This window comes from Oryctolagus cuniculus, chromosome 5 (genome assembly GCF_051225735.1).
Source record: "Oryctolagus cuniculus isolate XC-2025 breed Fujian yellow rabbit chromosome 5, ASM5122573v1, whole genome shotgun sequence".
NCBI lineage: Eukaryota > Metazoa > Chordata > Mammalia > Lagomorpha > Leporidae > Oryctolagus > Oryctolagus cuniculus.
The window spans coordinates 9,696,490-9,712,384 of NC_142871.1; the positions used below are offsets into that span (position 1 = coordinate 9,696,490).

The following is a 15,895-nucleotide window of genomic DNA, read 5'->3' on the forward strand; positions in this document are numbered from 1 at the left end:
CACTCCACCAGGCCCCGCTAGGTGGCTGTGAGATCCTACAAGCCGCGCTGTCTCCCAGATCCTGTGGCACAACGCTGTGATCCAGGTTACGGCTGTGGGCCCTGCTAGAACATTCCAGTCGTCAGTTCTTCCCTCTAGTGTGACTTTTCTACTTTTTCAACTTGGTGATTTAAAAAATGAACCCCAAACAGAAACTCAGGCAGCGGAAGAACTAGCAATGGCATGTGACCCAGAAAACAAGGCTACACAAAGCAGGGATTTCAAGTCTCTTTATAGCTGAAGTCAGTCTGATTTTAACAAAAGATAAAAACATTTCACAGGTATCACATACAACTTCAGTACAAGTGATCCAACAGTATTAACGGAGTTTCCATTAATCACCGGTCTTTGCAGTTTTCCTCCCCAGCGAATGCTAACCTACTCATCAGCTGGTCAGCACCGTTCCGTGCTAGTCCTCATGGGAGCCTCTTCACGGATGCGTGTGTGCTGAGCGCTGAGCATCTAAACGGAAATTCTGCCCTTGATGCCACGATTTGCTATTTGCTCCCTAGAACGAAGGAGAAACTGAGACACCCAGCCTGTTTCCAGCACCGCCGGCTACTTTCGAGGAGCTTACCTGTCCCCTCCTTTCCAGCCGGGCTGTTCCACGCTCGCCTCCTTTTTGGTGGGGGAAAAAGCAGCTATAGGAAAACAGGCATTTGAATGAAGAAATCTTGAATTCCATTCCTGATCAGCAGAGGTGTGCATCTTGGCAAATCATTTCACTTCTCCGAGAAGCCCATTTTTGCTTTCTCATCCTCTGTTAAAGATGACAATGTCCATCACCCCCCAAAATCACAGAAAGTGCACAGAAGGCGCCCTGGTCCCCCGATGCCCTCTCTCATGACTGGCCAGCTACCAGTGTCATCTGGGCATCTCTCAGAGCCACTTGTTTTTATCAGTTTTCAGATGAAATGAGATACATGCAGTTTCGTTTTTGCTTTGAGTGCTGAATTTCAGTAATCTGCAATATAAGTTGACAATGATAGCCCATGCTAAATCCCAGAGGTCCGATTGCTAATGAAGGCAGTTTAGTCCAGGCAGCAGGATCGTTGCCATCCTGTTAGCATTAGGAGAGGAATCCCCCAGATTCATGTTAGCACGGAGAACAGCCATTGGGATCAGCTGAGCTGCAGGCCTCCTGGGATTTGGTAGGTGGCACCATAAGATTTTGCCCAGGAAATGCCACGTTAGTAAAAACATGTATGCTCCAGGGGCTGGCACTGTGGCTCACTTGGTTAATCCTCCACCTGCAGCGCTGGCATCCCATATGGGCACCGGGTTCTAGTCCCGGTTGCTCCTCTTCCAGGCCAGCTCTCTGCTGTGGCCCGGGAAGGCAGTGGAGGATGGCCCAAGTGCTTGGGCCCTGCACCCCATGGGAGACCAGGAGAAGCACCTGGCTCCTGCCTTCGGATCGGCGCAGCGCACCGGCTGTAGCGCCCATTTCGGGGGTGATCCAACAGAAGGAAGACCTTTCTCTCTGTGTCTCTCAATGTCTAACTCTGGCAAATTAAAAAAAAATGTATGCTCCAAATAGATTCTAGGCCTTATGCCACTATCATTATTTCTTTTTAAATTTATATGAAAGGCAGACACACACAGAAGGAGACAGACAGAGATCTCTCCTGCTGGCTCATGGCCCGAACACCCACAATGACCAGAACTGGGCCAAGCTGAAGCCAGGAGCTAGGAACTCTGGGTCTCCCGTGTGGGTGGCAAGAACCCAAGTACTTGAGCCGTCGCCTGCCGCCTCCCAGCTTGCACGTTAGTTGGAATCTGAAAAGGAGCTGGGGCTCAGACCCAGGCACTCCACGCTGCAGGCGTCTGTCCCAGGCTGGTGCCTGCTGCTGCACCGAACACGCCCCACCCTGGTTTTTATGTGAAACAGGATGGGGGTATCTTTTTCAATGGCTGAACAGGTGAGAAGTGGTTTTGGAAATGTGAAGAAAACGTCTAAGAATAAAAACCTAATGAACGCATAGCTGAACAAACCCAAAAATACTGCCCTGAGGATTTCTGCGTAGAGGGTCAGGTGCTCCTTCCCGAAGCTCGAGCCAGGCGGATGGGGCTAACCGTTCTCCATCCCACAGCAGTGAGCATCCGTGTTATGTGGCAGTGTGAGTTTACCCAGGCTACACTTTTACAGGGTACAGAACGTTAGGGGAATGAATCCTGGAGGTTTCATTTAAGGAGGACAAGATAGGGGGTAAGAGTCACAGAAGCAGTGCCCCGCAGCTTGGACAGTTACAGTGTGTGGGCCACCCAGGTCTAAGATGCAGGACAGGAACCCCCAGCCGGCTGAAGCTCAAGGCATGTCCTCTGGAACCAGACAGTGTGGGACACCGGCTCCTGTGGGACACACACACACACGCTCGCGTGGATGCATGGTCCTGTCACTTGGATGCCTTGTCTGCCACTTCTAACTCTGGGCTTTTTGCAAGCTGGCTTCCGCGGGCCAGACATCGCTGTCCGTGGTCCCAAGCAACCTTTCGCGTAATCCGCACTTTACGCATCAACCTTCAGGGAGGCCATCGCAAAGCTGTTCCAAATCCAGAACACACTAACGGGACACAAACCAAAGCCCCACCTCAGACGCTCACAGAGAGAGAGAACGGGCGAGAGAATGCCGTGGGCCTCGCCAGCCTGACTTCCTGCCATAGAATCCGCGCGCTGAACCTAACGGCAGGTCCCATCCCCCCGAGGGCAAACATTTTATGTACACACTTGGAGTCGATCGTATTTCGGTGGCTGAATAATCATCTTATTGGAGGAGACACACAACTTTTGTCAGCTACACGAGAGTGACACACACACACACGTGTTGTTTTCAGCGTGTCTCTAAACAGCCCTCTTCTGACCTGGGGAAGTGCTGCCTACAGGGGCCAAGGGAGCCCGTCCCACACGGGCCGCCTGCGGAGCTCCCGGGTCAGGTCTCTGCCAGCGGGTCAAACGCCTGCAGCGTCGTCCTCTTGTCTCTGTCACTGATGGCCACCCAGTGACTGGAGGCGTTCTGGTCCTGGTGTGGCAGCAGCTCCGGGCTGGGGTCAGCTCTTTCGGGGCTCCTGGCCTCTGAGTTCCAGGGGCCGGAGCTCTTGGAAATCCAGGCATTATTCAGCAGCTTAGGATGGTGCAGAAGGTTCCAGAAGGGGTCCTGATACTCACCCAGAAGGGAGGCTGCCTCCGGCTTCGTGACTTCGGAACCGTCCGTTTCGGGGCTTGTGGCAGAGGAAAGGCCAAGGAAATGCACTTGGGGAAAGAGAGCGTCGGCCTCAGGCTGGCGACCCGGCGGACGGTCACGGTCATGGTCATGGCCGCTGGCGTCACTGGTGAGGCCCTGGAGGAGCTGGCTGCTGCTCTGCAGGACCTGCAGGTGGAAGGCCGCCGGCGCGGACTTCTTCCTCCTTGGGGGCACCTTGGGCACGAGAGACGGGACCTCGGGCGGTGACAGCAAGGTGGCACCTGCCACAGGACCGCCTGTGCCCGGTGCCGGCTTTCCACCGCTGGGCGGCCTCTCTGCGGCTCTGCCAGGCTGAAATGTCCTTGGTCTGGGAACAGGGGGGACTCGAGGGGCAGTCCCCGGAGGAGGGGCTTCCAGGCTTGTCTCCGGGGGCCCGACTGTGAAGCGGACTGCTTCTTGATCAAGCTGTTCTTCGGGCGACAGGGGCTGAGAAAAGCAAGACACGACATGTGACTGGGAAGCCGCCACGTGCAAGTCGAGGATCGGAGAACGCATAGCTGTCAGCGGGGGGGAGGGACGAGCCTGAGGTGACATTCCAGCAAATTCGAGATTTGAGAATGTCTGGACGCTGGCAGTGTGGCCAGAGCGGGGAACACACAGGAGAAAACACACAAGGGCACGTCAAACCAGCACACGCAAGGGAGAGGCCAGGGAGGATTTTAAAAGCAGAGCCATAGTGCAACATTCCAGAGTTTTCTTAGCGAACGGGGCTGTGCTCTTCTGTGACTCAAAGCGAACCTCTGGGCGAAGGTGCTCCTCCGAGGCCGCGGCTTGGCTGGTGGTTCACACAGCACGCGCCCCTTCAGGTGAAGCCACTCCCATGATAGTGCTAAGCTCCCTGAAGGGCTGGCTAGGGGCCTACGCTGTGGCGTAGCGGGTAAAGCTGCCACCTGCAGTGCCAGCATCCCATAGGGGCCCTGGTTCAAGTCCCGGCTAATGAAGCTACCCCTCAAGAGTTCATGGGAAATGAATTAAAAGGTAAGCTTATTCTGGTACAGAAACCCAGAAGTGCACATTTTCCATGCACTTTTAGAAAACCCCATATAAATCTCAATACAAGGAGAAGAATGGACTTGACCTGCCCAGGGACTTGCCCTGCTCGGGAAGGAGACGAGTGTGCGGTGCAGTACTCCCATACGGAGGGGCTGTCTGGGTTAAGCACCGGCATCTCAGAATTTCCCCTGTTGGGGCCAGTGCTGTGGCACAGTAGGCTAAGCCTCCACCTGCAGTGCCAGCTTCCCATATGGGGTCCTGGCTGCTCCTCTTCCTATCCAGCTCCCTGCTTATGCCCTGGGAAAGCAGTGGAGGATGGCCCAAGTGCGTGGGCCCCTGCACCATTGTGGGGGATCCAGAGGAAGCTCCTGGCTCCAGATCGGCCCAGCTCTGGCCACTGTGGCCATCTGGGGAGCAACCCAGCAGATGGAAGACCTTTCTCTCTGTCTCTTCCTCTCAGATAGACAGCAACTCTACCTCTCATATAAATAAATAAAATCTTTAAAAAACAGCAAACAATCCCTTCTCACGGTGAAGACACCACGGCCCACATTGGAATTCCTGGGTTGGAAACCCGGCCTCAGCTTCTGACTCCAGCTTCCCGCTAATGCGGACCCTGGGAGGCAGCAGGGATTGGGTCCCTGCCACACCCCTCCCGCCCCTCCCCGCCCCCCGCCGCCCCGGACGGACCTGGACTGAGTTCCAGCTCCCGGCTTTGGCTCAGCTCGGCCCTGGCTGTTGTGGGCGTTTGGGGAATGAATTAATAAATGGGAGATTTTGATCTCCCCTGCACCCCTCACTACCTCTCAAATTAAAGCAAAATAAATAAGAAAGAAGAAAGAAAGCCCTCCTCCACCAGGCTTTTGCTGTAGCACCTACACATCGGGTTGGGAAATGAATGCATTTCTGCTCCCGGCTTTTAAAAGCAAAGGCACAGCGAGTGCCTGGGAAAGGAGGGGCCAGGGCCACGTCGTGAGAAGGCACGGCAGACACACGTGGCAGCAAACCAAAGCCGGCAGCAGAGCAACCCCGAAAGTTGACAGCGAGCTTAGCGGAGCGCGGAGCAGCAGGGCAGCGTGCCACTGTCCACAGCGGGGACCGCGGCGGTCACTCTGCCATGATAGGCAAGGATTACCCGGCGTCCGGGGACCAGGACGCCAAGATCAAGCGGAAGATCCAGACGTGTCTACAGGCGCCAGTCTTTGGGCGGCCACTGTCCTTACAAACTCATGTCTTTGAAGCAGCAAGCAAGGCTGAGAAGCTTGGGAGCGAGAGCAAAACACAATCTGCAAGAGAAGTGGCGAGGACAGCCGTGGGGGTCGGGCGGCGGGGGCCGGGTGGCATGAGGACAGCACTGGGGGCCGGGCTGCAGGGGCCAGGCGGCGTGAGGACAGCCATGGGGGCCGGGCGGCGTGAGGACAGCCATGGGGTTCGGGCGGCAGGGGCCGGGTGGTGTGAGGACAGCCGTGGGGGTCGGGCAGCGTGAGGACAGCCGTGGGGGCCGGGCGGCGGGGGCCAGGCGGCGTGAGGACAGCCATGGGGGCCGGGCGGCGTGAGGACAGCCATGGGGGCCGGGTGGTGTGAGGACAGCCGTGGGGGCCGGGCTGCGTGAGGACAGCCATGGGGGCCAGGCGGCGGGGGCCAGGCGGTGTGAGGACAGCCGTGGGGGCCAGGCGGCGTGAGGACAGCCACGGGGGCCGGGCGGCGGGGGCCGGGTGGTGTGAGGACAGCCGTGGGGGCCGGGCTGCGTGAGGACAGCCGTGGGGGCCAGGCGGCAGGGGCTGGGCAGTGTGAGGACAGCCGTGGGGGCCGGGCGGCAGGGGCTGGGCAGTGTGAGGACAGCCGTGGGGGCTGGGCGGCGGGGGCTGGGCGGTGTGAGGACAGCCGTGGGGGCCGGGCGGCGGGGGCCAGGTGGTGTGAGGACATCCGTGGGGGCCAGGCGGTGTGAGGACAGCCGTGGGGGCCGGGTGGTGTGAGGACAGCCGTGGGGCCGGGTGGTGTGAGGACAGCCATGGGGGCCGGGTGGTGTGAGGACAGCCGTGGGGGTCGGGCAGCGTGAGGACAGCCATGGGGGCCGGGCGGTGTGAGGACAGCCCTGGGGGCCGGGCGGCAGGGGCCAGGCAGTGTGAGGACAACCGTGCGGGCTGGGCGGGGCCTCTTAGGGCACTTGGAGCGTTCAGGAAGCAGAAGCCTCCAGTGCTGCCCTGTCCCTGAGGATCTGCAGGAAACAGCCGTGCTCTGTCGGCCAGCACCGGGCTGCAGAGGGGGGGCGAGGGAGCCAGCAGCCGTACCGGCTCCTCCCCAGAGGTGACGCTGGGGCTGGAATCGCGAGTGGGGCTGGGGAGACCATGTCCGGCCCAGCTCTCTGGCCGCGTGACGTCATTCTGATCTAAGCCGACATCAGAGCAACCCTGGGGCGTGGGTTCCCTACCTTTCCCGTCCTCCGCAAGGTCGGCTTCTTGATGGCAGGAACTCTTGGCGGGGACCGACGGGGCAGCAGCGGGGGCGCCTGGGAGGTGTCCGGCTTGGCTGGCGCAGGTGTGGGCTCTGGTCTGGAGGATCCCTGGTCCCTCACGGCCACGGCAGTCAGGGCTGCCTCTGGGGCACCTGAAACACAAAATCAGCTGGCTGAGGGGTGAAGCACAAGGCAACCGACAGCCTGATTCAATCTTCTTGTTTTAAAAAGGATTTAGCTGTTTATTTCACAGGCAGAGAGAGAGCTTCCACCCACTGGTTTGTTCCCCAAATGGACACTACAGCCAGGTCTGGGCCAGGCGGAAGCCAGGAGCCAGGAACTCCACCCCACTCTCCCACGTGAGTCCAAGTATTTGGTCTGTCACCTGCTGCCTTCTCAGGAGCGTTAGCAAGGGAGTGGATTGGAAGCGGAGTAGCCGGGACTTGAACTGGTGCTGACATGGGATTCCAGCGTTGCAAGCTTCGGCTTAACCCACCGTGCCACTGCACCTGGCCCCGATTTAATCTTTACGCAGTGTACATTCTAAGGATAATTTACCAATTCAAAACATTTCCAGGGCCGGCACTGTGGTGTAACAGTTAAAACTGCTGCCTGCAGTGCTGGCATCCCATATGGGCATCGGTTCAAGTCCTGGCTGCTCCACTCCTGATCCAGCTCTTTGCTGTGGCCTAGGAAAGCAGTAGAAGATGGCCCAAGTCCTTGGGCCCCTGCATCTGCTTGGGAGACTTGGAAGAAGCTCCTGGCTTCGATAGGCACAGCTCTGGCCATTGCAGCCATTTGGGGAGTGAACCAGTGGATAGAAGACCTCTCTCTCTCTCTGCCTCTCTGTAAATCTGCCTTTCAAATAAATAAATAAATCTTTTTTAAAAAAACATTTCCTTTATTCTTAAAAAAAAAATCTTGAAGATTGCCAGGACCAACGAGCGAGGTTCAGCCCCAGCTCCTCACCCCAGGGTGCTGACCAGGGTGCTGTCGGGGCTCCCTCAGGACAAGCACTGTGTTAGTGCATCATCCTTATTCTGTTATCATCATCATCACAGCAGAACGATATTCCATAGCAGGAATGGTCCACATTTGTTATACCCATCATCATCTTCCTGCTTGTGGGCCTAACGAGGCTTTGATCCTGTCCCCGAGAAACACCACGTGGACAAGCACTCCTCAAACCTGGTGTGTGGTGCCAGGGCCTCTGTGACTTCCCATCCAGACCAAGTTGAGGCCCTGGCCACCACCCCGGGGTGAGGAGTCGGGGCGGAGCCTAGCTTGTTGGGTCATTGTTTCAAAAATTTTTTTTTTTTTAATAAAAAAAGAAAACATTTGTGATGGTATTCTCTTCTATGTTTCTCAACTTCTTAACCCACGCTCCCTTAAATGTCATTTGAGAAGTTAAATATGCTGAATAAGAGCAAATTAAGAGCAAAATAAAAGCAACTGTACGTGTGTTTTCAAAGGACATCGCTTGCCCTCTCTGAAAGAGATTCTAGAGCGAAGCCCAAAGGCCCACACACGCGAGTTCCCGTGCCTTCTGAATGCATGGGGAGAAAGTTACATGTGACCTTCGTGGGCTCAGTGAAGTAGCAGCAACGAGAAATTAACAGGGCGCAGTAGACAGAGTCCCTGCTGGACAGGGAGTAGTTTCTGTCCACTTGCTGGCATACCTCAGCCACTAGGCCCGTAACTGTTGTACCCAAGATACTGTGCCTAAGACGCACACCATCACTGTTCTCTTACAGAACTGGCGGGCTGAGCTGGCACCTGCAGCACTGTTTTAAAAACGCTTTGCCGTTGTCATTTTTTTTTTAACAGGCAGAGTGGACAGTGAGAGAGAGAGAGAGAGAGAGAGAGAGAGAGAGAAAGGTCTTCCTTTTGCTGTTGGTTCTCCCTCCAATGGCCACCGCGGCTGTCACGCTGCGGCCGGCGCATCGCGCTGATCCGATGGCAGGAGCCAGGTGCTTATCCTGGTCTCTCATGGGGTGCAAGGTCCAAGCACTTGGGCCATCCTCCACTGCCCTCCTGGGCCACAGCAGAGAGCTGGCCTGGAAGAGGGGCAACCGGGACAGAATCCGGCGCCCCGACTGGGACTAGAACCCGGTGTGCCGGCGCTGCAAGGTGGAGGATTAGCCTAGTGAGCCGCAGCGCCGGCTCTGTTGGCTCTGTCGTTGTCATTCTTATCGTAGTCTCCTCCTTACACGCTGCTCAGTAACCCTGGGACTGTTTTCACAGGCATCCTGAATTGTGAATTTATAATCTCGCGTGGACAACAGATCTCAGTGATAGAACAATCAAGAGCGGTGCTAATGGGTGCTTGCAGGTGACGCTGCCCCCAGAAACAGAGCACGTGGCATCGCCCCTCCTAGGCCACTTTCAGACCAAAGGAGCAGGGGCGAGGGTGGCACACCTACCTCCTCTGGCTTCCAGGAGACAGCGGATCGCCGCTTCTGCCTCCTGGGCGTTGGTGGTCTTGATCTGCTTGACGTTGTAGGGCTTACTGATCCCCGTCCGCGCGCTGGGCTGGAGGACCGAACCAGGACAGGAAGCGCATTAAGGTGGGCAGAAGCGCCTCCCGCCACCCCTCTCGCCCACTGCTGTGCCTGGGGCAAGACTCACAGAGCTCAAGTCGCACCTGCTCCCTGCAGCCCCTGCCCCAGGGCTACCGACTCTAGGGCCACTGCCCTCCCCTCCCAAGTCGGTAATGAAGGGTTTTCCGACGTGGGTCAGCCACTTTGCGTCTTTGTTACAGTAAGAATGGAAAGGCGGGAGCAGGGTCACAGCCTCTGCTTCCAAGGCTGGCTGCTGCTGAGACACCCTCCAGACAGGCTTCCTGAATGGCGCTTTTTCTGCCTCTCCACCCAGCGGCTGGGTGGTCGCCAATGACCCCTCACCCTTCTGGAAGCTGCTGGCATCACCACCCCAGCCCCACAGCTGCTGGGCTGCTGTCCAGACCATCACGTGGCATCCTGGGCACGGCTTCCCCTCCCCAACCTGCACGCTCCGGACCCCCCTACTGCATGAGCTCATGTAGCCACTCCCTGACTTCCTAACTGGGGCACACAGGTCCCCCCTGTGCCTCGACTCTGACCACACCAGGATGGTCACTGTCAGGATGACCGGCGTCTCTCTGCTACCTTCTCTTCTGTCAGCCAACGCTCTGCACGCCAAGGCCAAGGCCAAGACCCAAGTGTGGGACCCAGCAGCCCGCCGTGCTGGGACACGCAGGACCATCCATGCTCAGTGAGTTTCTCCAGTGCACAAGCCATACGGAGGCCAGCTACTAAGAGATGCGGGCACGGCCCCCCGCTGGCAGGTCAGAGACACACCCAGGCCATCACTGAAAAGAGCCAACCCGGTGGGTTTGAGAAGCCGACGCTGCACGCGGCGCTGGAGGGAGAGGCACTCACTGGCTGCTGAGGGGCTCCGGGCAGGAGCTTTGCTGATTGCAACACGGAATACTGTCCGTGGGTGCCGGACGAGATGGACACATCCGACGCCGACTTCTTCACCATCAAACCAGCTGTGAAAACCAAGGGCAGAGTCTCAACGGTGACGTCCCAGCCGCGGTGGCAGCCACCGGGCGGACGCAGCCGCGGCTGGGGCGCTGGGAGCTCGCGGGGCAGGGCCTGGCCCGTGTCTCCGGGGCGTTCCTCTTGGTTCTTTAGCAGCTCCTCCCCATTCCTGCAGACTCTCCGGAGAAACATTATTGCAACATCAACTTCCCTCTAACATCCTGGGGAACTCAAATCCCATGTAAAAGTCAACTGATTTCAAGTGTATGTGTCTGAGAGGCAGAGACAGATACCGAGGGCTCTCACCCACTGATTCACTCCACAAATGCCTCCGAGGGCCAAAGCCAGAGCCAGGAACTCCGGCCAGGTCTCCCACGTGCTGGCCGGAACCAGCTACTCCAGTTATCACTGCTGCCTCCACGGTAGCAGGGAGCTGGAGTCAGGAATCGAACCCAGGCTCTCAGATGTGGCAGGCGGGGGTCTTAACCAGCATTATAACAGACACCTGCCCCGAGCCTATCAAATTTTTTAAGCCCACTGAGTTTTTATTATTATTTTCATTTACAACATCTCAAATGAATTTTTCTCCTTTCCAAAGGAAAAAAAAACCCAAAAATCTATTACTATATTATGTCAGCAATTCTTCATATGATTTTATTGTATGTTCCCAGCTAATACTATATTATCATATATTTTAGATGCAGATTATTTATATGGTTTACAGTTCTTCAATTTTAGAAATAAGTCATTCTACCTATTTTTTGCAAGATAAAATGATTCAAAACATGTTTAAGAAACAAGATGCAAGCCGGCGCCGCGGCTCACTAGGCTAATCCTCCGCCTTGCGGCGCTGGCACACCGGGTTCTAGTCCCGGTCGGGGCGCCGGATTCTGTCCCGGTTGCCCCTCTTCCAGGCCAGGTCTCTGCTGTGGCCCAGGAGAGCAGTGGAAGATGGCCCAAGTGCTTGGGCCCTGCACCCCATGGGAGACCAGGAGAAGCACCTGGCTCCTGCCATCGGATCAGCACGGTGTGCCGGCCGCGGCGGCCATTGGAGGGTGAACCAACGGCAAAGGAAGACCTTTCTCTCTGTCTCTCTCACTGTCCACTCCGCCTGTCAAAAAAAAAAAAAAAAAAAAGAAAAGAAAAGAAAAGAAACAAGATGCCTCTAAATTAAAACCTCGATTGTTTTTTTATTGCTAAACGCTGCAGTACTCTCTGAATAGTCAGATATCTCAGTCAGCTGGTACAAAACATTCCCCGGGATACAGGAGACTGGATGAGAATGGAATAACGTTCTCAATGAAGCAAGCTACGGGAGCTCCGCTTGTTGATGTAGCTCATGGCTGCTGCACTCGAAGGGGGTCAGACCTGAGAACCATCTGAAGAGGACTTTCCAGAAAAGACCAAAGAATTTGCGTGGGCCTGTGTGTGCCTGTACATAAAACTTCTCCCCCACAGTTAAACTGTGGTCGTACAGTGCTGGCTGGGGCAGCACGCCTCCCGTGTACAGCTCCAACTACTTCTCAGACTCCTCAATCCGCCAGCCCCTCATGCAGCCCACCTCCACAGGCTGTGGAAGCAGTGCTGGCGGAACAGGGAAGAGCAGGCGAAGTCTAGCTTCAAGGAGCCCCGAGATTTCCCTCGCCAGGTGGCCTTTCGGTGGTTTGAAACACACTACTATTCTGAAGGTCAATATCCTGCGGCAGGAAAACTTGAAGAAATTCCAACTCTGGGAATAAACTTGCTAAGTTACACTTGCGTCCATTCACGAATCACGGGTTAGAGCTTTTAATGACATGGAAATGGGGCAGGCACATTAAATGGAAGGCTAGTGACCAAACAAGGTGGATACCAATTTTGTGAAATAATAGTGTAGAGATATAGATTATATATATATATATATATATATATATATATATAATTGGAAACAGGCTGGAAGTCTTTTAGCCAGCTGTTATCTATAGGTTAAGTAAATTTTAGACTCTTCTTTATAGTTCTCTATTCTTGTAAAATTTCCACAATAATATATGGCTTATCAATTTTGCATCGTTTTTATTGTATAATTCGTTTTCTGGGTGTAATATGGCTCACATTCATGCTTTGGGACCAGCACTGTGGCACGACACGCAAAGGCACTGCTTGCAATGCCAGCATCCCATTTGGGTGCTGGTTTGAGTCCAGGCTGCTCCGTTCCCTATCCAGCTCCCTGCTCTGTGCCTGGGAAAGCAGCAGCAGATGGCCTGGTACCTGGGCCCCTGCACCCCTGTGGGAGACGTGGGTGAAGTTCTGGACTCCTGGCTTCAGCCTGGCCCAGCTCCAGTCATCGCAGCCATGCGGGAGTGGACCAGCAGATGGGAGGTTGATTTCTCACCCTCTTTCCCTCCCTATTGCTCTGCCTCTCCAATCCATCAGTCACTCCTGTTTTAAAAAGCTACATGCCTGCCACAGATCACTATGACAGAAGTGTCGTCAGCCCAGATCTGAAAGCGATGTCAGGAGAATCCGGCCGTCCCCCTGTGGCAGGGGAGGGGTAACCACAGCAGTGACGCAGCAGCGAGGCTGAAGCACTCCCGGCTTCACCTCTAGCTGGCTGAGAGAGGTGTGCTGACCAGGGCACCGAGGAACCGGGAGAAAACCGCCACCCTCCGAGACTCGGGCCCCAGAGGTCAAGGAGGGGCCGGCAGCGGGGCCTGGGGTCACAGCAGGGGTGAGCGGGGCAGGGGGCGAGCTGGTGGTCGCTGCCATGTTAGAGGCCCGGGCCCCCGGATTCCTGAAATGCAGAGGGTGGTCTGACTCTGCTATGCTGGCAGGGTCCCTGCAGGGTCACACTCCCAATGCTCCACTCCATGGGCGTCAGATCGCGGCAGCCTAGAGCTACAGGGGACAGCTGTGAAGAGGAGGAGTTGCCTCGCGGCCGTGGGAGACACGGCTACTTGTGATCTCGCATGTGTCCTGGACGCAAGACGGGAAGGGGAAGGGAGGCAGGGCGGCACCGCGGGGACGCGGCCGTGGGCGAGGCAGGAGCTGATGGGGAGCCACTCGGTGGCAGCGGCAGCAGCAGGCGCGCGCCTATTCCCAGCAGGCATCGTGGTAAGCGGAAAGCAAGCAAAATCTTACTTGGAGGGGGGGGTCTCTGCGGTGGGTGAGGTGGCCGAGGCCTATTGGGGACCGACAGGGACCTGCTCGGAGAACGGTGGCGGAAGTCCCCAACAGCTTCCAGCTCCTGCTGTAACCGCGCCAGGTCAGCGTCATCTGGAGGATATGGCGGGTGGTGAGTAGGTCTGCACGGGCAGCCGGCGGGGGGCTCTGCTCAGGACGGGGGGCACGGGGCACCCAAGGCCCGCGTGGGGCAGCCAGGGAGCCACGGGCGACTTCTGCTTCTCAGGCTTGGGAGACGCCGAAATCGTTTATCGTGACGGCCTGCTTCCTTCTGAAATAATCAGACCTCCAGGGACAGCAGAGGGGACAGCTGGGGGCCGGAGTCCCCCAAGAGCCACCCGGCCAGGGGACAGATTTCAAATCCTCACCCAGAAACACCACCCCTGATTTGGGAGTGGAGAACGTCCTCCCTTCTTGGCCTACACGCAGCCTGGTGTCCCGGGGCGAGCGCCGTGTGGAGGCCACGGCCAGGCACCTGACAGCGGCTCGCCCCGCGCACACCTTGTGAGGAGTCGAGGGGGCGGAACTTCTGTTTTCCTGTGGACACGCTTGTCGTGCGGACGCATGGCCACTTTGTGGCCTTCTCTGCACTCCACAGCACACCCTTGTTCACCTCAGCTCAGACCCTGCTCCTAAGACCCACAGTCCCGCCCCCTCTGCTGCTGGGGCTGGGGAGAGGCAGGGCTTCTCCTCCTCCTGGGAGTGGCTGACCACCCCAAGGCTCCCGCAATGGCCACAGGCCCAAGCTGCCCTCAGGGTCCTACACTGCTCTGATTCCTGCACCTGCCCTGGCCCCCAGAGCCCGCGTCTCCTCTGCAGGGACCGCGGCCTCGGCTGTATCCGTGTGGGAGCAGGAGGGCCTGTCCCTGAGCAGCGTGCATGGCCACCGCGACGCTCTGACGAAGGCTGCTGCTTGGGCCCAACCTGGCTGCCGCTGTGCCGGACCAGACGCTTCGGCAAACACCACATTCCCACGGGCCCAGCCCCGCAGCCCAGCTCCAGATCTTTGGCGGGGCTGGGCAAAAGCCACTGATCCGCAGAGTCAAAGAGGGGCGGGGGCGGGGTCCAGGCCCTGCCCCTGGGAAGCAGCTCCACTCCCTCTCAGCCCTGCTCTCCATTGCAGCCCCGGCTCCAGCGTCCGGATGCGGGGTGAGACTCCCGCACCTGCCGGCCAGAGCTGCCCTCCTCGGGGGACTTGGTGGCCAAGAGCTGGAAGCATCTCAGGCCGAGGGCAGGACAGCGTCACCGAGGTCTGAGGCTGAAATAGCAACCGGCTTCCTCGCCTGTCATGTGACTCATTCAAAAGCATTCCCACCAGTTCCTCTAGGGGAGTGCGGGCCAATCCATGTGACCCATCAGCCCCCGCTCCCCAGCCCAAAATGACATGCTAACGTCACCACACTCCATGGCCATCTTGTCATGTGACATCACATGAACGCACCAGTAGGGCAGCACCTTGGGACAGAGGTACTGAACCTGTCTCTAATGGGACTGACAGGCTTTCTGCGGAAAAAAGAAAAACCTCAGGTGTGGAACCAGTTCAGAACCGTGGCCGTGTGGGTACGCAGAGGAAGCAGGGGCTGGGACGAACGCTCTAGGGATGGAAGTTGCAGAAACTAAGTAACTGGCACGGGTGAGCGTGCGGTTACCGGACACCGCCCAGCCCGGGCCAGCACTCCCTGCGCCTCCCTGCTCTGGGCCTCTCCTGGCAGAGCCCGGCTGCCCGCGTGTCCTGGGCGACCTCCATGCAGGAGGCTGCTGAGAGACGGCCGAGCTACCTTTGTACGTGGGATGCTGCTTCTGCTTGGTCAGTGCTGGCGACTTGCTGGGAGGGGCCGCTGCTGTGGGGCTGGGGGCCTCGGCCGGGCCGTCTCCCCCCTGCTCGCCGTCTGAGACCACAGGCTGCCCGAGCTCTTCTACCAAGTACTCCTCATCATCTTCAAGGACGTCCCCTTGGGAAAGGCATCGACGGAGTGAGGTGACAGCAGTTCAGGGGACCAGCATGCTCTGCCGCCGGCAGCTCTGGCTGGGGCCCCTGCAGCCCCCGGGGCCCTGCCCCCATCATGCCCACAGCCCCACCAGCCTGCAAACCACCTGGCAAATGCAAATGAGCCACGACTGGCTCCATCTCTGGCTTCCCGCATCACCCCACACTTCCCGTGGCCTCCCCCACTTTGCAAGGCGGGGCTTCAGCGCCACCTTTGCAGTCTCCCACCTGCCGTGGGGGCCACCGACCTTCGGACTCGTAGTCCAGACTGGTGAAGTCGAAGTTCTCCTCCAGCAGACAGGAATTGGCGGTGGGGGACACGGGGGCCAGGCTGTCGCGTTTTCGAGCGAGCTCCTCTCGCAGGCCTTTCAGCCAGTCCTTGGTCTTTGGTCGAATCTTCACGGCTCTGCCTTTCACCTGTCGGGCAGAGGGGCACCTGGGAATTACATGGAGGTCGCGGGCACCCCCTGGGATCTCTGGGAGTGAGGCCAGTCTTCCAG

At 57.6% G+C, this 15,895-nt stretch overlaps 1 protein-coding gene across 6 annotated transcripts in view; it reads right to left on the reverse strand.

Annotated features, from left to right (window-relative positions):
• Positions 1–254: 254 nt before the first annotated feature.
• The window catches only part of SYNJ2 (synaptojanin 2), a 91,132-nt gene continuing 75,491 nt past the window's right edge, over positions 255–15,895 (reverse strand). For 2 of the 6 annotated variants that reach the window (XM_008263731.5, XM_089333586.1), the window contains exons 21-27: positions 15,644–15,812; positions 15,187–15,360; positions 13,367–13,501; positions 10,145–10,257; positions 9,149–9,257; positions 6,702–6,877; positions 255–3,703 (exon numbers count right to left, since the gene is read on the reverse strand). In XM_008263731.5, coding sequence (XP_008261953.3) covers positions 2,966–3,703; positions 6,702–6,877; positions 9,149–9,257; positions 10,145–10,257; positions 13,367–13,501; positions 15,187–15,360; positions 15,644–15,812 — 1,614 coding nt within the window. In that variant the 3' untranslated portion in view covers positions 255–2,965. Of the gene's footprint in view, positions 3,704–5,386; positions 5,557–6,701; positions 6,878–9,148; positions 9,258–10,144; positions 10,258–13,366; positions 13,502–15,186; positions 15,361–15,643; positions 15,813–15,895 lie in introns of those variants that run through there. The other 4 variants (XM_070073331.2, XM_051855211.3, XM_070073332.2 and 1 more) reach the window with 4 other exon arrangements.